Source organism: Ascaphus truei, chromosome 3, assembly GCF_040206685.1.
Source record: "Ascaphus truei isolate aAscTru1 chromosome 3, aAscTru1.hap1, whole genome shotgun sequence".
In the NCBI taxonomy this organism is placed as follows: domain Eukaryota; kingdom Metazoa; phylum Chordata; class Amphibia; order Anura; family Ascaphidae; genus Ascaphus; species Ascaphus truei.
In genome coordinates, this window is record NC_134485.1 from 53,179,322 (window position 1) to 53,206,789 (window position 27,468).

Here is a 27,468-nt window from a genome sequence, read left to right on the forward strand (position 1 = left end):
TTTGAACTAAGGATTCCCGAACGAATCCTATAAGGACACAACAAAAAGTTTTCCTTCGGCGGCAATACAGGGGTTGCATCCCACGCCCCTAGCCAAGGACTGTCGCACGGCTCTATTCGCACACTACTCCGCTCCCGTGCAGTGGTGCCTAGAGTTTGTTTTCCGGTTATTCGTTCCGTGGACAGTATATTTTGTTTCCCCATCCCAGTAAGTGTATATTGAGTGTAATTGTGAAGAATTGTGTGTTGTCTTAAAAGGAAATAAATTACAATTTATTTTACCCTCCTTGTTGTGCTCAATCCAGAATCCCGGTATTAAGGTGTCAAGATGGCCACAAGTTAACCAGAAAAATATTGGTTAACTTTTAACGGATGTTTGGCTTACTCATATGCACAGTGGCGGATTTACCATTAGGCCGGATAGGCCAGGGCATAGGGCGGCAAAATTTGGTGATGGCAAATTTCCCTTTTTTTTTTTAAACCTCTCATATTCAAAAGCCTCGCTCTCTAACCCCCTGATTACCAAGGGAGAGCATGGGGCCTCTGTAAAGTTCTTGCCTTTGTGCCGCCCTCCAGCATCACGACGTCAAATTATGCTAGGATGTCACATGGTGATGCATTGCCATGGCAACATGACATCACACGGTGGCTTGTTGCCATGGCAACATGATGGCATAACATCAAATGTCGCAGCAATGTCACATTGAAGGAGGGTGGCACAAGGGAGGAGGCAGCGGCGTGTGTGGCACCAAGGTAAGTGCCTATGGGCAGCGGATTTGTAAATCCACCACAGCTTATGCAAATCATATGTTAATGAGCCATTAATCTTACAATGTAGATCCACAAACCTCCGTTCATATTAGAGCATGGAAATAACGTTATAACAATTAGGTCACATTAGTGTTTTAAGGCCTGCTATTCAAGGGTATGAGGCAGCATCACAATCCAGGGGCTTGGACTTGAGTTTGGCAGTGATATTTTCGTTTAGATTTAAAGAACAATCATATTGATATTAAAACTATTATGAAAAAACAGGAAATAGAATGGTGTGAGAACAAATGGTTAATAGAAAAATGGGGACATTAATAAATATACATATCGAAATGTGATACTCCAAATGCAAACAAAAGTTTTTTTCTGTAATTGTAAAAACATTATTAACATGACAATAATACATTTATTGGTATACATAATTAGCAATAATAAAATACATTTCCTACTCCACTGGTTAAATGTATTGGCAATGATAAGAGGAATCTTCAAAGCTACATATTTAAACATAAAAAGGGGGAAAGGGGCTATACTAAGAAACTTACAATTATGATTTATATAAATTTGATATTAAAAAAAAAAAAGTGTGCCGGAGGCGTATTTTAAGTGACACTTTTGTCTCTTCTCACAGAAATTGTAGTTGTGTTGGTCATGTTTTTAATTCAAAATGCAAAGAAATTTTTACTTAGAACGTGCGTGCTCGGCACACAGCCCCTGTGTTAGCCATTTGCACTAACTGTGAATTCCGTGTGTGTGTGTGGTCTCTTTGCTGCTCTGGTGCTGCTGCTCCCCATGCGCGACGCGCTGCCGAGCTCCAGAGGCCTCTGCGCATGCGCGCCGGAGACTCCTGTGCATGTGCACCGGCCGGAGTATTTTTCTGTGCATGCGTTGAGGGGGGCAGTTGTCATTATGAATGTGCTCACAGAGCCTCTGCGCATGCTTCGAGGGGGACACTTGTGCGCACATGTGCTGGGTGGGGGGGGGGAAACGGGACATGCGCAGATCACCGTGACATGGTGTGTGGGTGAGGGCGGCCCGACGGCCTCATCTGCCAGCACTGACGTTGTTTCCATAACCTACTTCCGTCTCCTAGATAGGCGATTTGGTGCCTGCAAAGAAGTTTCACTTCAAAAAAGATATAATAAGATATAAAAATTATATAAAAAACAATGCAATATCCCTTCAATATATAATATCTGGTGTTTTACTTGTTCTAATATGATGAAACAAACCAAGTAACATCCATGTATATAATGTAACAATTAAAGATGATGGATATATAACTTAAAAGTTACACTAAAAAGGCATTAAAATCTAAGTCCACATTTAAGCCATTGGGTCGGAGTGTATTGAGGCGGTGTATCCAATATGATTCACGCTGGGATACATGTAAAGTCCTATCTCCTCCCCTCAAAAATTACCAGTTTCATTAACTGTAAAAGCACCCATGTGGTATATGTACTTACCTGCCTATGCGGTTTACATTATGTAGGCAGAACTACCCGCCCATTAAGGGTAAGGATCTTAGCGCAGTTACGGAATATCATGTTAGGTCTAGAGTGACAAAGTGTACCGCTTAATTTTAAAACTAAGCACAATTCCAATACAATAGGTCTTCAATATATAGGATTGGAACATATTACTAAGGCCGGGTTTATGGTGCCGGCGACGGATGACGTTAGCCGTCGCCAATGGCAAAAGTTGAACTTTAGTTTTGAGCGACAAGGCCAGTGACGTCACGAAGGGGGAGGGCAGAGTGCAATAGGCGCTCTGTGATTGGTTTAGAGTCACATGTGGCGACTGTCTCTCCCAAAATCAAATTTCACTGACTTCAAAAAATTTTGGTCGCTATGTTGCTCTTACTATAAGCGTATGCGACGGATTCAATGTATTTGTTTTGGCGCGGTGTCGCCAAGCCCTGTAAGCGCAGCCTAAGGCCATGCCTATAGTGCCGTGGTTGGCGACGGCAACACGGCGGTTGACGTCACTCGTCGCAAGTTGTTTTGCCGGGCGGCGGGGTTGAGGGATTCCGGCAATTTGATTTGTTCAAGGGCCGTGACGCGACGGCCCTTGAAAAATCAAATTTTCGCGACAGCGACATTGCTCTGTCACTTGTCGCGTGCGCATATGCGGCGGCAATGTATTTGTTTTCGAGCGACGTCACGTCGCCGGCACTATAAGCGCGGCCTTAGAATTGGAGGGGAGGAGATCGGGCTTTACATTTATTATTTGCTAAAACTCAAAAAAACATTAATAGGATATTTTTTAATCTAAGCCATAATAATAATAAATATGTTCTTGTATAGCGTTGCTAATTTTATGTAGCACTTTACAGAGACATTTTGCAGGCACAGGTCCCTGCCACGTGAACTTACACTCTATGTTTTTGGTGCCTGAGGCACAGGGAAATATAGGGACTTGCCCAAGGTCACAAGGAGCTGACACCGGGAATTGAACCAGGCTCTTCCTGCTTCAAACTCTGTGCCAGTCAGTGTCTTTATTCACCGAGACCATCCATTGTATCCTCCAAAAATCCAATGGATACACTGCTGCTCCCACATATTTATTGACAACTGTTCTAAAAGCAAAACATCGATTGGACATTGTTATCGTTCACACATCTGTCGGGCACTCTGCTGCCTTCCATACATACATTGTGTAGAGATTCAGAGACTTCGGTCTGAAGAGCAGGTGTAAAGTCAGTGGTTGAAAATTACATTTATGTGTTGTCAGCATAGAGGTGATAATTTCACTCTCCCACAACAGTATCCGTTCATCTGCTCCTTAAATCCCGGTCCTGGCTTCCCATCAAATGTTGTATCACTTACAAAGTTCTTCTCCTTACCTTTAAGGATTTCCACTTATCTGCTCCTTCCTACATATCAGCTTTGTGAACATTTGCTCATTAGATAGGTGCAAATAAAATATCCCACCTTTCAATATATATGAAATAGTCCACGGTCCGGTACTTTTCTCAATTTAAATCAGAGACAATAGAAGAAAAAAAACATCTTTCACCGCATCATTTCAGTTGGTTACATTAGCGTTGCGCAAACTGGGGGGGCGCGAGACTGCCGGCGGGGGGGGGGGGGGGGGCGCGGGGTTTACAGAGGCCCCACGCGCTTCCTGAAGGCACTTAAATTAAGTGCCGGGGGAGCTGCAGGGCCTCTGTAAACCTTTACTTAACTAGGCTCAAGCGGCTTCCTTCCTGCGTCGCAATGGCAACGCGGTGAGGTCATGTGACGTCACGTTGCTATGGCAACGTGACATCATGGCACCGGAGCGCAGGTAAGTGGGGGTTAGGGGGACGCGGGAGTGAGGGGACCGCCGGCAGGGGGGCGCAGTGAAAAAAAGGCTGTGTGTGCTGTGCACGCGCGTAGTAAGTGAAACTTCTTTGTCTTTTGTCACAGAAATTGTATTTGTGATGGTGATGTTTTTAATTAAAAATCAAAACACAATTTCAGTTCCAAAACACAAAGAAGTTTGACCGCGTGTTTTAGCTATTTGCACGTCTATATTTATAGTAACTGAATTCCGTGTGTGTCTCTCTCTCTGTGTGTGGTATGTATGTCTCTCTGTGTCCTTCCCCCCTCTCCTGACTCTCTCCACCCCGGCGGAGCTGCAGACACGGGGGGATCTGTCTGAGTCCCCCCCCCCCACCGGCAGAGCTGTGGGCTGTGTGTTCTGCGGCAGCCAGCCCCCCTGCGGAGGTATGTGTGTCAGTCAGTGTATATGTGTGTGTGTGTGTGTGTGTGTGTGTAACAGTCAGTCAGTGTGTATGTGTGTCTTTCTCTCTGTGTGGTATGTCTCTCTCTGTCTGTGTCCTCCCCCCACCCCCGGCGGAGCTGCGGACACGGGGAGCTCTGTTTGAGTCTCCTGAGCAGCTCTTTCTCCCCCCCAGACGTACATGACCGGAGCAGCCCCCAATCTCTTCCCCCTGGCGGAAATGCGCACACGGCTGCATGTCCTGCTGCAGCCAGCGCACACTGCAGAGGTACAGGGCCATGGGGTCACTGACCCTTTATAAGGAGCCTGAGCTGGGTGTATGGTGTCACTGGTTCTTGTAAGGTCTCTTTGCTCTTCCCCTGTATGTAGGGGGTCTCCATTGTACCCCCTCCCTAGTCTCCCCGTCCCCCCTCAGCAGGCCCCCACATTATGTTGTATTACCTGTGAGGACCCTTGTCCCAGGGTGTGTGGGTTTCACAGCCTACCCCTCCCAGGCTTCATAGCCTACCCCTCCCAGGCTTCATAGCAACCACAGCCATCTTGAATTTTCCAGGCTCTTCTCTTCTCCCTATCGGCCTCAGCAGACGCTCTGCGGCTGCGCAGCTCTCCACCTCGCCAGGCCCACTATTTATGAACTTTACCTTGGAGACCAAAGAGACGCGTCTCCGCCTTGTGCTCTCAACAGATCTGCGGCGCATGCGCAATCCACAGCAATCGCGCAGGGCAGCCATCTTTAGTTTGTGCAAACTTTTAGGCATGTGGGGGTAATGGCGCCGCTGCCAGCCACTTCTGCGCATGTGTGGCGTCCGTCAGAGGCGCCATCACAACTGCGCATGCACGGCATGGCAGCGGGGAACCGCGGCCGTTAGGAGCGGCGCCGGCAGGGAGAGCGGATACAGGGAAGCGGAGGTAGAGAAGAGGGAGGAGGCTGAGCAGCGGCTCCTCCTGTCACAGCCGGAGGACTTGCGGGGCCTCCGCCATCTTACTATATCCGCAGCTCTGCGCCAGACATCTTGGTATACCCATGGCAGCGGATGGGTGGGGTTAACGGCCGTTAGGAGTGGTGGCAGCATGTCACAGCAGGCGTGTGGGGGGAGGGTGATGGGGAGCCGTGACGTCACTTCCGTTTCACATTTCACCCCCAACTCTCCAGTTTTACCCCATCAGAATAGGTGCCACTAAAGAAGTTTCACTTCAAACGTTTGCGCCCCCCTGGGTTACATCATTCAGGCATATAGAATTTAGTTAGAGTGGAGAATCATTAGCTTGCTTGTTATCTTGGATATTAAATTATTCTGAATTCTATAAATCCAGATACTCGTTATAGATTAACAATACATGGTTCTTTCACCGTCAGCCCAAACATTCGTAGTCAATCAATCTTAGAACACTGTTTCTTTCTTTAGCAATATTTACCCGGATTCAGAAACCCCTCTTTGTTCTGTCACCAAGGATGACGGTGGCATCCTGCAGCTGTCAATTATAGTTAATCCTGTGCCTTATTTTTAAGACCCATCTCTATTGTATTGTCTAAGTATTTAACCAAACTTTGATTCCAAACTCTTGATCATATACTATTCAACTCAGCAGACATTAAACATACAAAGTTCCTAAAATCAAACTAAACATTTCTACACCCACCCATCTTCAGCTTATCTTTGCAGAGGCCGCTAATAATTTTCCAACATAATTTCTAACTTAATACTAAATTACTTATTTTAACGAGTTGAATGAATATATATGTATATAGACAATATAGCATTTTTATTATTTAGTCAGAAATCATATTATCTTCACTTTGATCTCTCACTATGACCGGCGCCTGCTCTCTACCATAACTGTCTCTTTTCCACCTCTTTCAGCTCCCTTACGCTTTAAACCTATTGCCATCACTGCATCTTACCTGTGGAACTCCCTCACACTCAGCACTGTCTCTTCCCACCTTCAAGACGAACCTGAAAGCCCACCTCTTAAATTAAGCATCCAATAGCCTGGACTCGTGGCTATTGTCCCACACCCAAAAATCGCTCCTAACAAGCACTGCCATCTACTACACTTATTCCCTCACCTGCTGTCTCTAAATTTCCCAACATACCACTTAGATTGTAAACTCTATAGGGCAGGGATTTCCTTTCCTATTGCCTGACTTTGTTGCACTTATTGTATTATAATTCATACTGTATTGTCTTTGTAAAGCACCGAGTACACTGCAGCACTATATAAAGATATACATACCACAGCTCAAACTTCACACACACGCACACGCACCACCCAGCTCAAACCTGCAGAGCACACACACGCCACCCAGCTCAAACCTGCAGAGCACACACGCCACCCAGCTCAAACCTGTAGAGCACACACACATACCACCCAGCTCAAACCTGTAGAGCACACACACATACCACCCAGCTCAAACCTGTAGAGCACACACACATACCACCCAGCTCAAACCTGTAGAGCACACACACATACCACCCAGCTCAAACCTGCAGAGCACACACACATACCACCCAGCTCAAACCTGCAGAGCACACACCCCACCCAGCTCAAACCTGCAGAGCACACACCCCACCCAGCTCAAACCTGCAGAGCACACACGCCACCCAGCTCAAACCTGCAGAGCACACACGCCACCCAGCACAAACCTGCAGAGCACACACACAACCCAGCACAAACCTGCAGAGCACACACACAACCCAGCACAAACCTGCAGAGCACACACACAACCCAGCACAAACCTGCAGAGCACACACACAACCCAGCACAAACCTGCAGAGCACACACACAACCCAGCACAAACCTGCAGAGCACACACACAACCCAGCACAAACCTGCAGAGCACACACACAACCCAGCAGAGCGCACACACAACCCAGCTCAAACCTGCAGAGCACACACAACTACAACACAGCTCAAACCTGCAGAGCGCACACACAAACAGCTCAAACCTGCAGAGCGCACACACAAACAGCTCAAACCTGCAGAGCGCACACACAAACAGCTCAAACCTGCAGAGCGCATGCATAACCACAATACAGGTCAGACCAGCAGCGCTCACGCATAACCACACACAGCTGCTCCACTCCCTCCCATGTTTATGACAACCCACCGTGGGCGGTGTTAATGATAACTCAGAATCCAACCAATCATGGGCGGCCGACCAGAGACGTCAACTCTTCTGGAGACTGGATGGTGACGGTTATGATAAGCGTCCAATCAGCGATCTCTGTGTCTGCCCTAGCCCTGTGTGCCCTCTCGTCCCACCCACTTCTTCCTGTGATTGACATCTCCACCGGCCAACCATGCGGCAGCTTGGGCGGAGCAGGAAGGGGAGGCGGGCGGTCGCCCGGCTGTAGCAGTACGCGCAGGTCGGGCACAGCAGCATGGCGGAAGACGAAAGCGATCAAGAGTCGGAGAGGCTGGGGGAAGAGCTGGAAGCCATCGCCGAGGCAGGCGTCCGGGGCCTGGGCCCCTGCGAGCTGCGGAGCCGGGAATACTGCCGCCGCTTCTGCGAGGTGAGGGACACCGGGGGCAGAGAGAGGCCCTGGGGAGGAGGGCTCGGGTCCCTGCGAGGTGAGGGACACCGGGGGGACAGGAGGGCTCGGGTCCCTGCGAGCCGCGGAGCCGGGAATACTGCCGCCGCTTCTGCGAGGGATACCGGGGGGGCAGAGACAAGCCCTGGGGCGGATAGAGGGGCTCGCCTCCCCCGGCCGGTGTCATCACGGTCTCTATCCCGGGCCTGGGCTCCGGCTAACTGGGGAGCGCAGAGCAGGCCTCGCACACAGTAACTGCAGAGTGATCTGCTGCCACCCGGGGACACCGTGTCCACACACACCCGGCGCTGTGTGCGTCTGGGCGTCATGGCACCCTCCCATTTAGCAGACAGAGCTCCAGTTTGTAGATATAACCTCACGCGATGGCAGCTTCCCCCCTTCTGATCTTCTCTCTGTCATGGTGAAGTCATTGCCGTGATGGGTAACACAACCCACAAGTGTGTGAGGGTATGTGCTGGAACACAACCTCTGGGCTGAGCTATTGCCATAGAAATGTTTGTTCATGCTGCTTCAATGGCAACAACAATGGTTTCATATGTGGCTCCTTATTGCTATATAAAATGTTGAATTGTGTGTTGCCTTGACACCAACAGGACAAGCACACAGCTGCTGGGTAAGTAGGCACTTTGGGGCAGGTGTCTCCTTTGGCTTCATGTTGTCATTTACCTGTTGCACTTATTGCCATTGTTTTGTAATGTAGTTACCTATTTAATTTTTCTGCGAAGGGCTGCATCCAATGTCGGCGCTATATAAATGCAATTATACATATTACCCCTCCATCTGATGCTTTAAATGTTGGGTGTTTTCACCCACAGTTTGTGCACTTTAACACAGCTTTTCAGTCAACAACAGTTCTTCCTGTCAGAAATATCCTTGTCTGCATATGAATCATCCGCCTCTTTCTTCTCCTGTCATGGCTGCACAGGAATAAACCGTGTGACTGGCTGGTTATAACTTAACCCAAAATGACTGACCAGTTTGCAGTCCATTAGTTTAAGCCCTTTGCTTCCACATGGGTTAGCAATGTGTTGCAATCCCCGCAAGCAGTGAAAGGGTTAAGCTTCATGTGGTATGTATAAGTGTATTTCTTTGAGTGCTGGGTGGAAGTGCAGACATGTTTTACAGGTCCTGGGAACTGAATAAGTTAGAATCGGTATGTCGTTTACTGGAACCGCTTAAATATATATGAGGTCCACACTTTGTAGTGCCATCAGTATAGTTATATATTGTTTTTTTCATGTGACTTGCACTCTTGCATTTTGTGTATTCAATACTATAATTGCTTTAACACGATTTTGCTGAGGATTTTCAGTGCTAGTTATGATAAAGAAACAGGAAACTTGTTATGATGGTGTTGATGGGTGTTTTTTTTTCCAGCTACTTTTATATTCTGTACGTTTCCAATATCCAATTGATATTGTATATTCATTCACTTTGTAGCAGGTCACGTACATCTTTTTGATTTCTGTAAAGTTGCTTGTTTTTGTGGCGTATGTGACAGATGAATAAGATGTCAGAGGCCAGCTGGGTGCTTAACTTTGAAGAAATCCAAAGATCAGATACAATTGAAGTCGCTTTTGTGTATTTAGGAGTAAAGAATGCATTTCATTCCATGCTGTTTAGACAAGTGCAACTTTTTGAAGGTGCATTTTTAGGTTGAACTGCATTATGGCTGCATTTTTATAGCTGTGGTGGCACAAAACAAAGGTTAACTTTTCCAAAGTTTACACCTGTCAGTGTTGCCACAGTTGCTTTATTTACAGGAAATATACATTTTCTGGGGTGGGGTGAATTTCTTTCCTCAAACAGAAAACCTTTTATTTTATGATGTTTATGCTCATATACTGGTGCTTATTTATTTTTTTTTTTCTCCATCTGTTCTTGTTTGTTTACAAGATTGGTTCTAGTATTATTGGATACCCAATGGGGAAGGTCAGGGTTGCAGACCTGTCTGAGACATGCACATGCACCACATGTGATGTTTGTATTTACTGTATTAGTTTTAGACATGTTGTACAAGAAGCACACTGGCTCGGTTGCACATTTTTTAGATGGCACCAAAATTCAAATGACACTTATGTTCTATAGAACTTTTAGTAAGGTTATATCCATGGTTCATAAAGATCAGATTGATTTCCCACTCCTTCTAAATTATTATTATTATTTTAAGCAGCATCCCACCCCTGACTTAACTATCTTTTGTTGTCCTTCAGGGACAACAGTCAACAAAGAAAAGCTTGATGGAGTGGTGGGGGATTTGGAATATGTGAACTGGAAGTTTCCATATCACTTTTTTCCCCTAATACGCAGGGTGTATTAATTTTTTTTAACACAATGCATATATATAATGTGGATTTTTAATTTATTGGTCAAATACAAAAAATTCCTTGTAAGATCACTGGCCATTAGTTAAAAAACATCTGAACTTAATGTATATCAGCCATTCTACTGAACTTTGCTGCAACTTTAAAATCATGAGTGCATTAAATCCCACATATTAAAAAAGTGGAAGAGATTATGGCTGTGTTAGCAGTACTGAAAGTCACAAAAGCAGTCCGATTTAAGTTTACAAGGATATTTCTCCAAAGTAGAAAACAACATTAGGAATATACAAGTATTTTTATTAGGTCAGCAGGAATAAAGTAAAATAAAGACAGGCTCGGTAAATAATAGTAATAGAGGATAAATCAAGTTAATAACTCTGCAGGACATTCTTAGATGCCCCATTATTTATAATCTATTCCCTTCAAGAAGTGTGCTCGGTGCTCCAAGTCAAAGCAAAAATGTTGATCCTTTTTCTGTGGCGAAAACAAAAAAATATCTTAAAAAAATATTATCTCAATATAAAGTCCAGTTACAAACCAATCCCAATTTCTCAAAATGAAGGTTGACTTGGGTGAACTATTTTTAAAGGTTGGATGGTTGGAGCTTATCGTAAGTGATACCATTGTGCATAATTTAGTATAAACAGAGTTTTGTTAGGTTTGAATATTACTGTGCAGACTCATTATTAAAGTTGTTGTACGAGCTGCAATTCATGAGACCTTGAATTTCTTTGTTTACTTTTCATACGGCTTTTTAGTGGCACATATCTCTTGCTTAATTCCTTATGCAGAGTGATCTTTACACTACAGCAACATATAATTAGCATTGTTGATATGGCTGATTGGGAGATGACTACTACTCCAAGACATTATCTAGAATGCAGGGTTTTAACCACAGAATGAATTGGAAACGGATGTATTTCACTAAGTTAGCTGCAGTCTGCTGAGAAATGCACCGTCTCTTGTGATTTTCTAATTTCTTAAACCATAAACTATAAAGTGGTATATGAAAAACACGTTCATAATTCACTGTCTTTCCAACATGGATTAATACAATTGTATAACAAAGAATAAAACATTAAGGACTATCTAGTTTTCTAGTGACTCTTATGAATAGTGCAACATTTATTATAGAAGGGCACATTTCTTAAGCAACCACCCCCATTTCTAAGATGTATTGTATTCACTTACAAAAGATGAGAGTATGTTAGCACTCAAACATTCTGAGATCTTCATTTGTAATATTATACTGTATTATCAATTTTGATAATATAGTACAATATTAGAAATGAAGAGCTCAGGAGGTTTGAGTGCTGATATACTTATTGTCATATTTTTGTCTTTCTGGAGAGGTTATCATGAAGATTAATATCCCCTGTATATGGCAGATTTAGAGCAAGTTTTTCTTTGTTGTATTATTTTATTCACTTACCTATAGCCAGTTGTCCCTCTGTATAGTACCACATTGATAGCATAGGTATGCAACCCTTGTCATAAAACATGAAGATATTTTATAGACAGGAAAAAGAAGCACACAGAGCGCAGCAGAGGTAAGTAAATGGTATATTAAAATGGGTAAAATAAGTAGCCACTTACAATGAGGTCAAATGTAATGAGTGAGTCACAATACACTGCACCTTCGGCCGTACGAGATGCCAGGGAAGTGTGGTATTAGCCTGGCTTCAAGTCCCACGCGCTGCGGCTAGCTTGATGGTGCCGGCGATCCTGCACTTCCGGTTTGCTTCTCATCGGAGGAACTCTGCATACAGGAGACTGGTGTGAATCGAGGAGGCTCCGTTAGGCACTGAGGCAGACACGGATTAGAAATTGGCTGTGCTAGGGCGGCTACGCGTTTCAAACAATTCTGTAGCGTGATCCCCTGATAAACAGGTCAGTGTCAGATCTTGTATACCTCCCGCACAGCAGGATCAATTCTAACTAATTATATCCATCTTGGTGGATATGAATCACAGTTAAAGTCTCACACACAGATTAAAATACAAAGATATCTATAATCTATATTTTAGTATGAATATGTTGTCCCACACATTACCAATATATCTCAATTAGTAGTAAAGTATGATGGTATATATTGCAAAGGACAATAAATTGATATTAAATTGTAAAAATATACAACTATAACAGTGGGTTTGATGATAGACAGTGGGAACTGAACATTTGTTACCTGCAATGCAACTTTTAGGGTTTTTCTTTTCTATTGGTTGATTTATTTGCTTGAGCCTTGCTGATGTGCAAGGCCTTTTTTTTTTATTTTCTAGCACTGAGAGAGTGCTGTTCAGAATTTTTGCAGGCACATGACCCTGTCCCGCAGAGCTTACAATCTATGTTTTTGGTGCCTGAGGCACAGGGAGATAAAATGACTTGCCCAAGTTCACAACAAGCTGACATCCTGATTTTAACCAGGCTCCCCTGCTTCATACTCAGTATAATTGTTTTCAGAGTCGGGGCCTTTACTCACTGAGCTGCTCCTTCAGCCTTTGCAGTGAATTGTATGTGCCTCATTCACCAAGGCAAAGCTGTAGTTCTGTTGAAGGGGAATGACTTGGTTTTGTGAATAGGCCCATAAATCTATTTCTCTACACTTTTCTAGTTTCATAATGTCTTTTTTTATGGAGTGGTGCCCAAACTGTACTCCATATTCAAGGTGTAGTCTTAATAATGCTTTATAGAGGGGCATAATTACGTTTACTTCCCTTCCATCCATTCCACGTTTAATGCAAGATAAGATCTTGTTTGCTTTTGCAGCTACTGCATGACTTTTGGTACTATTGCATACACTTGTTGTTTCCATCATGGGTTTATGTAATCACTCATGTAATGTCTATTTTTTTTGTTTAGTTTAACTACAATAAATAGTTTGAAATTAATAAATAATGGCACATATGTTGTTTTATAGCAACCATCCCCTTTCTCGCATTTAAATTGTTGCTTTAATTTTGTTACATTTATAATCCAAATCAATTGCTTGCATGGTTTTGGTGGTAATACCAAGTTGTGGCTTATGCGTCTATAGTTGGCAAGATTTGTGTTTCACTTGACATACCCAGAAACAAAAGCTGTTATTTAAATCTAAAGACCCTAAAAAGGTAATATAATTTTAACAGAATCATTTGTATAAAAGATAAATGCTTAGGGCCATATTTACTATTAGGAACTACTTTATAAGCGACCTTCTAGGCTGACAGTCACCATTCAAATAAATAAGAGGTGCGCAAGGTTATACATTACTAAGCGCTGTTAATCCATTAGACACTTCACAGGCTGGAAGATGTTTAAGGGCCATATTCACTAAGCATTGCTAGAATGTGTTTTATGGATTAGCACTGCTCAGTAAATATGACCCTTAAGATTTGAAATATGTATTACTTTTGTGCTCTTATAAATCACCTTGTTAAGTTTGTTATATAGTTTCATGCCACATTTAGTAACGTTAATTATTATTTGTGATATGTACTATATGGTATTTGGGACCAAGACTAAATTTTTAAAGCTTCCAGTGATTGAGCTCCTGATTAGAACCAACGCTAACACCACCCTAACCCCTGTCACTAATTTTAAATACCTGGGCTTATGGTTTGACTCCCATTTAATATTCGGGATGCACATTGATACCCTGACAACCAAGACCTATGCCAAACTAGGGGTACTTTACAGGAACAAATCCTCCCTAAGTCTCCTGGTCAGAAAGCGTATCGCACAGCAGATGCTAATGCCAATTATTGACTATGGAGACATAGTATATGGCTCGGCACCTCAAACCCACCTTAACAAACTTGACACACTCTACAATTCAATTTGTCGTTTTGTTCTCCAATGCAACTACAACACACATCACTGCGATATGCTCAAAGAACTAGATTGGTCATCACTAGAGTCTAGGCGCAAAGTTCACCTTTCCTGTCTTGCCTTTAAATTCTTCATGGGCAAGCTACCCAGTTATCTGAACAAGCTCCTCACCCCTACCACTTGCAGCACTTATCACCTGAGATCAGACTCCAAAAGACTGTTCATGGTCCCAAGGCTCAACAAAGTATCCGGACGTTCCTCCTTCTCCTACCGTGCACCCCAAAACTGGAACAACCTACCAGAGACTCTCACATCCACCACCAGTTTAAGTTCTTTCAAATCTAAGGCTGTCTCACACTTTAATCTGGTCTGTAACTGTTTCATACGCCCATAATATATATTATCTTTAACTGTGCACGCAATGTCTTGTATATAATGTATACCCTGTTCATTTATGTAACTGTATTTGTAACCATGTATTATTTGTTTTACTCTGTGCCCAGGACATACTTGAAAACGAGAGGTAACTCTCAATGTATTACTTCCTGGTAAAATATTTTATAAATAAAAATAAATAATATTCAATACAATGCTGGAAATCCTATAGCACATTGTGCTTCAAATTGCTCTGGTATAATGAACTTGTTTCTTGGTGAGGGCTGAGTACTACGGTTTAGGAATTCTAGTGTGGTTGAAGCCCTCACATTTTGCCTGCAGATCATGTCACAAATGTTTTCAAGGAAATATTTAGGTATTTTGCAGTTGGGGGAGATGTTGGTGCATTAAAAAAAAAAAATTGCATTAGTGCAATCTTCTTTTTTTTTTTTTGTAGTATTTTACAGGGCAAGTCAGAATCGTATATTCCTGTTAATATTGTGCCAGGATTTGTAGGGCTCTTCCACAAACTTTCATTCCTATAAAGGTGTCATAACTTTTTAAATATTTTAATTTTGAATCGGTTAAAGTTGATGTAGTGTTTGAAGAATTACACAAATATAACAAGTATTTTATTTTGTATCTTGCAGTGTGCAGGATACATGGGATTTTAGATTTTGTAAAATGTTTGCTTTATTCCAGAACAATGGAATGAAAGCCAATTTAATGGAAATATTTTGCTACATTGGGTTAGTAGAATGTCATTTTCATGGTTACATGGTTTCTAGTTTGTCATGTTTAAGCTTTACTTAGGCTCCGCTTATAGTGATGGCGATGTCAAGCTGCGGTTGCTGGAAAAATAAAATCGAGATGGCTTCCAGCGATCGCGACCAAGCCGTCGCGTTGCGCTTACTATATGCGCACGCGACGGCGGCAATGCATTTGTTTTTGATGCAGCGTCGCTGCTGCCGGCACTATAAGTGCAGCCTTAGGCTGAGTCCATATAGACTCCAGCCATGCAGAGACGTGTCTGGGGGTGGGCCAGTGACGTCACGGAGCTGGTTCGCCCTCATTGGATGAACTGCTCCCGTGACCGGCCCTCCGCTCCCGTGAGCGCTTAAACTAAAAACATTTTGACTGCTACGCCTCCGCATGCCCGCGGAAGCGTGCACGAGCCCCTGCTAAAGCCGCTCTCATTGCGGCTGCAGGGGCTCACTGGCAAGCATGACCGCGGGTCAGCTGACCATGCCCTCGGCCTAAGTCTTTCATAATATTTTCATTCCTTTTAGGAATGCACGTTTCAGGTGCAGCGCAGACCTGTGATCAGACGAATTAAAGGTTTGCGTTGGACCTGAAATGTTGTTTCTCCCTTGTTTCTAAAAGCAATGAATTTTTTTTGAAAAGATTAAGTAGAGCGTCTTGTTCCATTACTATTAGGCCGTGATTATACCTATAAATGTGCGCGTGTAGCGGCGGCAAAACAAATAGCTTACAACAAATGGTAGTGATCATACTGCAAGCGACTGTCGCGGCGCGACATACTATAAAGCGTACGGCTGGGGAAGAGACTGAGACATTTGTGTTTTTTTTTCTTGCGACGGCCGTGTCACGTGATTGCTCGTTTCAATCACAGTACATGTTCTGCCAGACAACAGTTTTGGATTTGTTGACACACACCACACACACACACTATGCTCTGCGTGCGCACGCACTCTATGCTCTGCGTGCGCGCGCACTCTATGCTCTGCGCGGGCGCGCACTCTATGCTCTGCGCGGGCGCGCACTCTATGCTCTGCGCGCGCGCGCACTCTATGCTCTGCGCGCGCGCGCACTCTATGCTCTGCGCGCGCGCGCACTCTATGCTCTGCGCGCGCGCGCACTCTATGCTCTGCGCGCGCGCACTCTATGCTCTGCGCGCGCGCGCACTCTATGGTCTGCGCGCGCGCGCACTCTATGCTCTGCGCGCGCGCGCACTCTATGCTCTGCGCGCGCGCGCACTCTATGCTCTGCGCGCGCGCGCACACTCTATGCTCTGCGCGCGCGCACACTCTATGCTCTGCGCGCGCGCGCGCACACTCTATGCTCTGCGCGCGCGCGCACACTATGCTCTGCGTGCGCGCGCGCACTCTATGCTCTGCGTGCGCGCGCGCACTCTATGCTCTGCGTGCGCGCGCACACTCTATGCTCTGCGTGCGCGCGCACACTCTATGCTCTGCGTGCGCGCGCACACTCTATGCTCTGCGTGCGCGCGCACACTCTATGCTCTGCGTGCGCGCGCACACTATGCTCTGCGTGCGCGCGCACACTCTATGCTCTGCGTGCACGCACTACACTGCACACGCTGACTACGCTCTGGACACGCTCACTACGCTCTGCACGCGCGCTGCACACGCGCACTACGCTCTGCACGCGTGCTGCACACGCGCACTACGCTCTGCACGTGCACTGCATGCGCACAACTTTCTGCGCACGACGCTCTGCGCACACGCACAACACTCACCACTCTGCACACACTGCGCTCTGCGCACTACGCTCACTAAGTTCTGCGCACTACGCTCACTAAGCTCTGCGCACTACGCTCACTAAGCTCTGCGCACTACGCTCACTAAGCTCTGCGCACTACGCTCACTAAGCTCTGCGCACTACGCTCACTAATCTCTGCGCACTACGCTCACTAAGCTCTGCGCACTACGCTCACTAAGCTCTGCGCACTACGCTCACTAAGCTCTGCGCACGCGCACTGCACGCGTGCACGACGCTCTGCACATGACGCTCTGCACATGCACACACTGCACACGCTCTGCGTGCGCACTCGCACGCACTACGCTCCAATGTATCCCACGCTCTGTATGCAGACACAGAGTAATGTATATTCATTTGTACTAACGAATTTTTCATGAACCACATCCACAGCATGTTGTCTTGATTTTCTATGTTTGTTTTGCTGAATCCTGTGAGGAATTGTGAAACAGAAAGTGTGGTAAAGGAAGTGACATCTGAGCATGTCTCCCCTGCAGTCGCTTGCTAAGGGCTGTTCTATAGTGTGTGCGCTTGCTGCGCCGTGCGCACGCGCAGCAGTTATAGTTGGCTGTGGTTAGTCAGCCTTTCTATAATAGGGCTGTGCACGGCAGTGAGCGTGGAACCGGCCGACAAGGGGGAAGATTGGGAAAATAAAGTTTTCGTAACGCTACCGCCACTATAATATGTAATGTATATATACACATACATACAGCCAGCCAGCTCCCTACATTCTGTAAAAAATACTACTTTATTTGAGGATCTTCAGTTTGTTATTGGTGTTATGTGATGTTGCAAAATGTTACATGCATGTTTTCTGGATCGTGCAATCCTGTGTATGAGTCGCACTCGTCGGTGAGTCTAGAAATACTGTCCATAGTTCAGGGTATTGTTTCATGCTCATTAACACTGTTTCTTTATTAGGTTGTTGAAGACTATACTGCACGATGGCAAGTACCTTTGCCCCAACTCCAAGTACTTCAGACTGCTCTCTGCTGCTTCACATCTGCCAGTGTATCCTTCGCCGCTGAATGTGAGCACGTACAGTATGTTTTGAGTAGACTAGCTTTGTAAGTACATTTTTCCTATTAATACGTTAGTGTAACTATAACTTTTTTGTCAAGGTATCCTCTTGTTTGTCCTATATTGTACTGCTATAGGCCGCGTTTATAGTAACCGCGATGACGCACACGTCGCTAACAACAAACCTAAGTCTGATGAGGTGCGACCGCGTTTTGGAAAGGCATGTTTTGTCCTTTCAAGCGATGGCCGAGTCACGTGAGCGGTTTAGCCAATGAGGGTGAACCAGCGTGATGTCACAGCCACGCTTTCCCATCGCCTGAACCACGATGTTTAGCAATCGCTCGTGCCTGTCGCGCCATGAGCTTCGTCGCGCACGCGGCTACTATAAACGAGGCCATACTCAGCGATGTCATGTCCATTTTGGAACAGATAAAGTAATATTTTTTTGCCCCTTGCAGACTTAATGCTTTAAAGCCTCTTTCTGTTATGTGGAGTAATGGTGAGCGCTGTGTTTATACCACACAAGCAGTGAAAAAGAATGCTGTTAGAAACATAAATATCAATTCTGTGTTGTAACTGAATAAATAGTCCTACTGTTTACAGTTGCAATGAACACTGCTGTATTTAGTTTTGGAAGTTACCTTGCTAAGAAAAGAAAAAAAAAATACATGGTTATTTTTATACAGTATTTTGATTTTCTTTCACATAAGTGAGCTGCCTGTGTTTAGGGATGTGTGGCGCAAACAAAATACAGTATCTCTATCTGGCCAGCAATAGTGCGCACGAGGAAGTAATTTAGTTTTTTCGCGCGACAGCCGCATCACGTGAGCAGTTCAGCCAATGAGGGCGAACCAGCCTGGTGACGTCACGGCCAAAGCCTCCCTGTCGCGAACGATTCTGAGTCTACAGATCGCTGAGGCGACAGGCGTGCGTGACCCCATGCGCTCCGTCGCACGCGCGCCCGCGCTTTGGACAATGCCTGAGTTTTTTTACTGGGCAGAATCTTTCTGGGTAGTTTGCTGTTGTGATTATTAAAGGATGTTCAGAGAGCACAAAGTACAGTAATCTGCTTCTTGATAGGAAACTGATATTTTTGTTATATTTAGTAGAGAATATGCAATTCGCCAACGTCCAACGAGCCAATAGGAATCCGCAACATCATACGTTGCTACTTCCTATTGGACGGTAATTAAAATCACCAGAAGAAGACCAGGAAGTAATGCCAATAACTTCACTGATGGGAATCTCGGGAACTGGGGGACCCTGGAGCTGAAAATAAAGTGGTTCAGCTCTTGCGGTTCCCCCCCCCCCCCCCCATTTGCAATCTGGAAAAAAAATGGATAGGATTGCTGTTTTAAATGCCTCTTTAGCAGTTGCTTGATCTCTCTGGCGCTCTTCTGTTTCATTAGTGATTGCAGACAACAAAGCTAAAAGTACTATACGAACTGTGCAGATTTGAACCCAACAATGTGTTTGTTCCTGAAAGTGTGCACTATTTAATTTATTTCTGAAGCAATACATTAATATAGGTCCTTTAATTATGTTTCAGGAGTCTTTTTGAGTTGCTGCTGTTTTTTGGAAAAGATGAATTCTATGAAGTCCCTTTAAAAGAGATTCTTGGCTCGATCCAGGTAATTTGTATGTTCTCAAGGATGGAGATTCCATAAATTCCTTCTGAAAACGTAATGGCAATGAAAGCTGATTGTTAATACTGTACTTTGTTCTTAATGAGGACTTAATAAGATTATTTGTATAATCTGCTCTAGTTTAGTTTTCTTGCCTATTAATTTGCTTTCTGTATACTGTGCATGCCAAAACAAAAACGCCCAAGTGTAAATTAATATGGCTACTAAGCCCTTTCCTGAGAAATTAGTAGGCCTCAAAAAACCTTTCTAATAATGCCCTTTTTTTTTCTGCGTGGAAAAGTGCTGCCCGGTGGAGAAAGTGCCAATAAACATCTGGAGCTACTGTGTGAACACCTTACAGTACTTAATAATAGCAAGTTATTGTATAGCGCTGCTAGTTTTACGTAGCGCTTTACAGAGACATTTTGCAGGCACAGGTCCCTGCCCCATGGAGCTTACAATCTATTTTTTGGTGCCTGAAGGAGATAAAATGACTTGCCCAAGGTCACAAGGAGCCGACACCGGGAATTGAACCAGGTTCCCCTGCTTCAGTGTCATTCAGTGCCAGTCAGTGTCATTACTCGCTGAGCCACTCCTTCTCTCTCAGGTGTTATGCCTTTTTAAATAACATGTTTTTAACATCATTTATATTGAGTAACTCCACTCTACTGATTTACTTTGGACAGTAGCTTCTCATTTGATATGTTAATTCTTTGATATATAAAAATACAAATATTAAAAATAACAGTTTAACATGAATTGCTAAATCGTGATCCAATATGTTGTATTTATGAGCCTTGATATCCTCTATTTATAAAACCAATATCACATCTGTAAAACGTGTGGACTGTGCACACAATTTCTTTGAGTGCTATACAGTGGGGAGAAAGTCTGTGAACCCCAATGAAAATGACGGAAATTCCATCGTTTTTCCATGATGACGTTCTTGAATCAAAACCAGTCTTTCTTAAATATCTAATACGGTTTTATATTAACCAATTCCATGTCTTTTGAAACCAAATGATGTATGAATTTGACAAACAATTGGTAATTAAGAGACATGCTATGTGCAAAAGTAAGTGAAACCCTGTTTTTTTCCAGCTAAATTAAAGGGAATAATTAGGTAGATCTTCAGGTGTGAGTTTGGGAGGCCACACCCTATTTAAAGATCAGAAAAGTTGTGAGTTTGTTCTTCTCCATTCATGTGAGTGAAAACACGTTCTGCCTCAATCAAAATAAATCCCTGACATCAGAATTGCAGTTATTGATTCTCATCAGTCTAGAAAGGGTTACATAACTATTTCTAAGGATTTGGGGCTCCACCAATACACTGTCAGATAGTATACAAATGGAGAAAGTTCATGACCACAGCCACTTTACCCAGTAGCGGTAGTTCGACTAAAAAATCTCCAAGAGCAAACCGACATCATCCAGGAAGTCCCAAAGAATCCCAGAGTAACATCAACGGATTTGCAGGCCAGTCTCGTCTTGGCTAAAGTGAGTGTTCATGACTGAACTATCAGAAAAAGACTGAACAAGAATGGTGTTCATGGAAGGATAGCCAGGAGGAAACTACTGCTCTACAAAAAGAACATTGCTGCCCATCTGAAGTTCACCAAAGCGCACATAGATGATAGACAAGACTTCTGGAACAATGTTCTCTGGACAGACTAGTCAAAGGTAGAACTTTTGGCCTGAATGAGAAACGTTATGTTTGATGAAAACCAAACCCTGCGTTCGAACAGAAGAACCTCATCTCAACCGTCAAACATGGTGGTGGGAATGTGATGGTTTGGGGCTGCTTTGCTGCCTCAGGACCTGGATGTCTTGCCATCATTGACACAACCATGAATTCTGCATTGTATCAGAAGATTCTAGAGGAGAATGTCAAGCCAACCATACGTGCACTGATGCTGAAGGGAAAGTGGGTCATGCAGCAAGACAATGATCCTAAACATACAAGCAGATCTGCAAAAGAATAAATTCCGCATTTTAGAATGGCCTTGTCAAAGTCGAGACCTAAACTCCATTGAAATGTTGTGGCAGGACCTCAAGCAAGCTGTCCATGCATGGAAGCCCTCAAATGTCACTGAGTTGAAGCAGTTCTGTAAGGAGGAATGGGACAAAATTCCTCAAACCCTATGTGAGATACTGATCAGCAGTTACATAAAACACTTCATTGAAGTCATTGCTGATCAAGGGGGTGACACTGGGTACTGAATCTAAAGATTCACATACTTTTTCACACATGACATTGAATATTGAATCATTTGTAGATACATAAATGTTGAAAAAGGATCATGTTTTTGTGTAATTTATTTGATCACGTTATCTTTATCTATTGTAAGGACTTATATTTCCAACCTAAAATGTTATTATATCGAATGATTATATCGTAATCTATGTGAAAATCCTAAGCGGTTCTCAAACTTTCTCGCCACTGTAAGTTTGTGTTTTGAAATTAATTGTTAGAATTGGGAATAGAATGTTCCTATACTTAAGTGATACCCGTTTTCCTCAAATGTAAAAATAAATCTTTAACAATATTACATTTTTGGTTGTCTAATAAAGAATTTGAGTGGCATATTTTGTGCACTTTTTCATTATCTTACTTTGAAGAACATGCATTAACTCAAGATGCTTTTTGCAGGAATGTCATGACCTCCTGAACCGCTACGACAACACAGACCTAAGGTTGTTGACTTGTGTAATTAAGGCTGGAGGACCATGGGAAGATCCAGTATTGCAAGCAATACTCAAGGGAAAATCTGAACCTCAAGATATAGGTAACTGATGTTTATACAGTGTGTATCCTTGCTTAAAAACATATTTTACTATATTAAACATTCTATTATTTTTTTGTTTGTACAGGGATAAAGTTATGTAACCAGAATTTTAGTTAAATGCAATTAATTTAAATGTAATTTGTGGTATCTGAATATTGCAGTAAATAAAAATAAAGAATTTCAATACTCAAAAAATATATACAGTATTTATTACAACCAGCTTTAAGGGTACAGTGTCAAAGCCTTCCTAATTTACCGTGTTTAATTTTTTTGCTGCATTGGTTGGAGGCAATCCAAATGGACAATTAAAAAAAAAAAAATTGCGAATAATTATTATAATTTTCTTTTTTTTTTTTTTAGATTGCTTTGAAGCAAGTAGTACCCAAAGCTGAACCCCATTAATTTCAGCTCGAGACCACCTGCTTCCAGAAATACTTGCCTCCATTATGGGAACCAGTAGCCACTCGGCTAGCAGGGATCACGTAATGAGCGCTTTTCAAAGCTCCCGCGCCCAGCGGGCCAATAGGAAGCTGTGACGTCATCCGGCGAGGCTTCCTATTGGCCCTTCGCAGGCAAGTATCTCTGGAAACGGAGTCCCCAGAACTGACATTATATGGGGTTCAGCTTCGGAGACCCCTGCTTCAATCCTAGGTTTAAAAAAAGGCAAAAAAAAAATCACCAGCTTGGATTGCTCCTATAAATAAGGATTTATAGCCATACACATTGGCTGCGGTTACTTTGTGATATAAATTGCTTTTCAATCAACCTGGTTTGTAATATACTCTTACTCTCCCTGCAGTGGACAAATATTTGAGGTCTGAAAATCAACTGTTCTTCGAATTGCGTGTCAGATACCTCATTGCCTGTGAACGCATTCCAGAAGCGATGGCTCTTATTACAACTTGCTTAAGTCATCCTGAAGTCAGTAAAAATCTGTATTACCATCAAGCGTATTTTACATGTCTGCATATGACACATTTAACAGATCAGCTTCTCCACGAGGTTTGATATTTACAATTTCCCTTGTTCAACTTCTTTGTTTGTCTTTTTTGAACATTTAAAATGCATGTAAAATATTTTTCTACGTTTATAAGAGATATTTAAAGCATCGGTATACACTTTTGTTTGTGCTGAAAATAAATAAGCAATAAGGTCTAATGCTTTTTTGGCTTTAAAGATGGAGACAATTGGTACCGTTCCTCAACATCGAAATTCACAATAGTCCAATAAATACTTTGGCCACTATTCAGTATGATTTTAAAGAAGTTTTCCTCTTAATCAGAAAGATTTAAGATCCATTAGCTTGTCTTCCCCAACACGGTGATGAATCGTCATATATTGAACAGGGTCATTTTAAGGAATCTGGTATTGTGGAGGCATCCTTGTAGGTTAAAGTTAGTGGGCACATGCAGTAAAATGCAAACAAAGTTATTTTTAAGTTACATTTACTCAATAAAGGAGGTTTTGGGGGTATGAGAACATAGGAAAAATACATGAGGTCACTATGAGGCATATTGGCCCATATTTACTAAGCAGTGCTATTTCACAAAGCTCCTGATGGTGTTTAGAAGGCACTTTACAGTCATATCCAGGAAACGCGCCACAGGATTTTCTAGAGGTGGAATATATGTTGTGGACTATAGCCGCCCAATAAATTATGTTTCAAATGTTTTTCCTATCCTGGTAAATAGTTATACATTAAAAGTATTCTAATTCAGGGACTGTTCTGTGTAGGACTGTGTAAAATGCAGAAATATATAATGGCGTCTCCGCTTCTACCGTTGTCAGTATGACTGACTGTTTTCAGCCCTCCAGCACTAGGTGCACAGAAGGCTTTAGAAGTGTCTTACATTCCTGTTATGATCTAATAATGTTTGTGTATTGTGATAACTTGCAACATTATTTTAGTACTTGCATTCCAGTAATAATCTGAAAAGTGGCCGGTGTGGCTCTTTTTTAAACTGTCTAAGGCCGTGTCCATGGTTGACGAGAGCGCGCACGCGGAGCGATCACAATGCCTTAAGGCAATGATCGCAGCCGTAGACCGCGCGGTGCACGAGGAATCGGATACATTTGATTCCGCGGCGGCCAGGTCACGTGGGCGTCGAACCAGCTCCGTGACGTCACGACCACGCCCCCCTGCGCGTCTACCCTGGCCACAAATCGCTGGCGCTAAAAAGCGGGTGATATCATGCAGACGGATGCGATTGCGCGGTCACCATGGACCCAGCCTAATTTTAAGAACACTGCTAGGTCATCTTTGTCTTAGGTGGTTCTGTATTATGTAATCTAACACCTTATTTAATTCATTTAGATTTTTTTTGTTATAAGACTTAAGGGTCGTTCAGTTCATTATTTTGGCCAAAACATGTTAAGGCTACTACCACGTCTACTGAAAGGGGTCTACCTTGATGTGGTTGTAGCTTAACATGTTTTGGCCAAAAGATTGAACTAAATGACCCTTATTTATTAGTAGAAGAAGATATATAAATACATTTTTATTATATTGGATGTGTTTTTTGTTTTGTTTTTAATTTTTGTGTTGTGTATCTCAGTTCAAGTTCCCTGTAGCTCTCCATTTGAACTATTCTATATAGTGGGTTTTGGAGCTCATTAAGATTGTGGTATTTGTATTATAAAAGATAATTGACATCATGGAATAAAAGCATTTTTAATTGTAAAAATTACCATCATTGTAAAAATATATTTTCTGTTACACATTTTTTGTATTTAAGGTGGAAATCCTTTTAATTATAGATGCCAATAATGTTTTTGATCATTGTACAGCATGTACTGAGAATAGACTGCAGCGATGGAGTCCAAATTATCTGCAACACTGAAAAGGAAGGGAAAACTGCTTTGGCATTCCAGCTCAGCGAAGCGTTTCTCATCACACAATTGCAAAGTGGAGATATGTATTGTCTTTGGTAAGTATTTTTTTTTCTCTAATTAAAATACTTTATTTCTGAGCAACCATTTTGGCCGACCATATCTGTCAATTTTACTTTCTTAGTAATATCAATTGCAAGGCACCCATCATGCTAGGGATTTTTATGGCCCTGATGGATGCGTGTTGAAGTTGTTTCAATGTGTGACGGTCATTCGAGACAAGGTGTGGCTAACTCCAGTCCACAAGACCAACAAGCCAGGTTTTCAGGATATCCCTGCTTCAGTACAGGTGGCTCAATTAGTGGGTCAATCATAATGACTGACTACTGATTGAGCCACCTGTGCTGAAGCAGGGATAACAAATTGTTGGTGACACTTGAGTTCACCACTCCTGTTCTAGACAGAGTACTAATGTAAATCTAAGATGACATTCAAGAAAATAATCCAAATTCTAATAAAACCTATATCATAGATTTGTAATGTATTGTTATATTCTGTCTTGTATACACATAGCTTATTGTCCATTTTATTGTAACATACCTTAAGAAGCAACCTGAGTTGTCTTGACAGCTTGCATGCTCTGTAAACATCCGTTAGCCATTAAACGTATCACTTCTACATTTATTATTATTATTTTTAAATCCTTTTTTTCTGTCATAAATGCCCACATTTTATTGGTATATGCCAAATAAAGTAGTTTTACTTAAATGCAAATTGATTACTTTTAGCTACGTTTTATCCTTGGTCTTTGCTATACATTATTTGTATGGCTTGTTCTCTATGTAAAATGGACATCTGTTAGACATTTTTGACATTGAAGATTTCAACACGACACCTACCCCGACAATCTTAAGACAAAAATCTAATATAACTCATAGACAAAATGAAATGTTTGTGTTCTATGGTTTGATTTGACAGGGAGGAAATTTCACCAAGCAGCATCTTTGGAGGATTAAAGAGACAATCCATGCAGGGTTTTTTTTTTTTTTCTTTCCATTTTTTAATAGAGGATTGAAGCAGGGGGTCTCCTGAGGTGAACTCCAATAATTCCAGCTCCTGGGACCCCTGCTTTTGTAGGTAGCTATCTCTGTAGTTGGAGCCGGTAGACACTCCAGGGTTCACATTATGGATTAAATCATCAAATCTCCCGCTGCCTGCAAGCCAATAGGAAGCCGTGATGTCACCTGTTGGCCCATGTGACACGGGAGCTTGAAACTGCTGTGATACCAGCACCCCCTTCGGAGGGAAGTATCTCTGAAGCAGGGGTTCAGCGCTAGATACCCCCTGCTTCAATACTGTATTAAAAAATGGGAAAAAAACATTAATTGCAACTTTTTAAAGAAGTAGTTCCTCCGACGTGTGTGTGTTTCCTTGTGTTTCCTTGTGTTTCCAGAGATGCTTACCCGGGATGTTAACAGTCTTAAATTTCCCTCAAGGGAAACAAAATGGCTGTCAAATCTCTGGTCTGTAGGAAGCTGCAACATCGGTTATCGTTTCCTATTTGAGGGCCATTTAAATTCCCTTTAAAAAGAGGTTAATTAGGGTGGATTAATCCCTTAAAATATCAATTGAAGTGGGTCGCTGGTTACAGCTATTTCCCTAGAAATAGAGGTGTTGTCCACTTTCAAAGTCCTCAATCTCCATAAATTGAGAAAGGGTTCTTAGAGCCTGAAACGCGTAGGAGGTTGTGTGTTTTTTGTATTTGTATTTTGTTTGTCCTTTTTCATTTTTATGTAGTTTAATAAACGCATTTTAATTTTCCACATCTGTTGAGCTGAGGGTGCTTTTTGGACGTTGCAGTCTGTTGCCAATCCATTTTTCTACCTCCATAAATAGCCACCTTTAAAAATATTTACACCATACAATGCTGAAGATTCCCAGTTATAAAAAAAATTCTGAATTAAATATATTTACAATTAAGTCCTAGAGTAGGGCATAATGTTGCACTTTACAGTTTTCAATCTAACTGGCACTAAGGGCATTGAATTTATCTTACTTGACACTTCATTCTAATTATATTATATTCTAAATATATAGATTGTCGCAAGTCATCTCAACCGTTATGAAATGTA

At 42.8% G+C, this 27,468-nt stretch overlaps 1 protein-coding gene across 3 annotated transcripts in view; it reads left to right on the forward strand.

The window, feature by feature from the left end:
• Positions 1-7,789: 7,789 nt before the first annotated feature.
• The window catches only part of ZNF654 (zinc finger protein 654), a 39,369-nt gene continuing 19,690 nt past the window's right edge, over positions 7,790-27,468 (forward strand). The window contains exons 1-6 of one of the 3 annotated variants that reach the window (XM_075594006.1): positions 7,790-8,011; positions 17,998-18,143; positions 19,646-19,727; positions 22,372-22,507; positions 23,307-23,509; positions 25,295-25,434. In XM_075594006.1, coding sequence (XP_075450121.1) covers positions 7,880-8,011; positions 17,998-18,143; positions 19,646-19,727; positions 22,372-22,507; positions 23,307-23,509; positions 25,295-25,434 — 839 coding nt within the window. In that variant the 5' untranslated portion in view covers positions 7,790-7,879. Of the gene's footprint in view, positions 8,012-17,997; positions 18,144-19,645; positions 19,728-22,371; positions 22,508-23,306; positions 23,510-25,242; positions 25,435-27,468 lie in introns of those variants that run through there. The other 2 variants (XM_075594007.1, XM_075594008.1) reach the window with 2 other exon arrangements.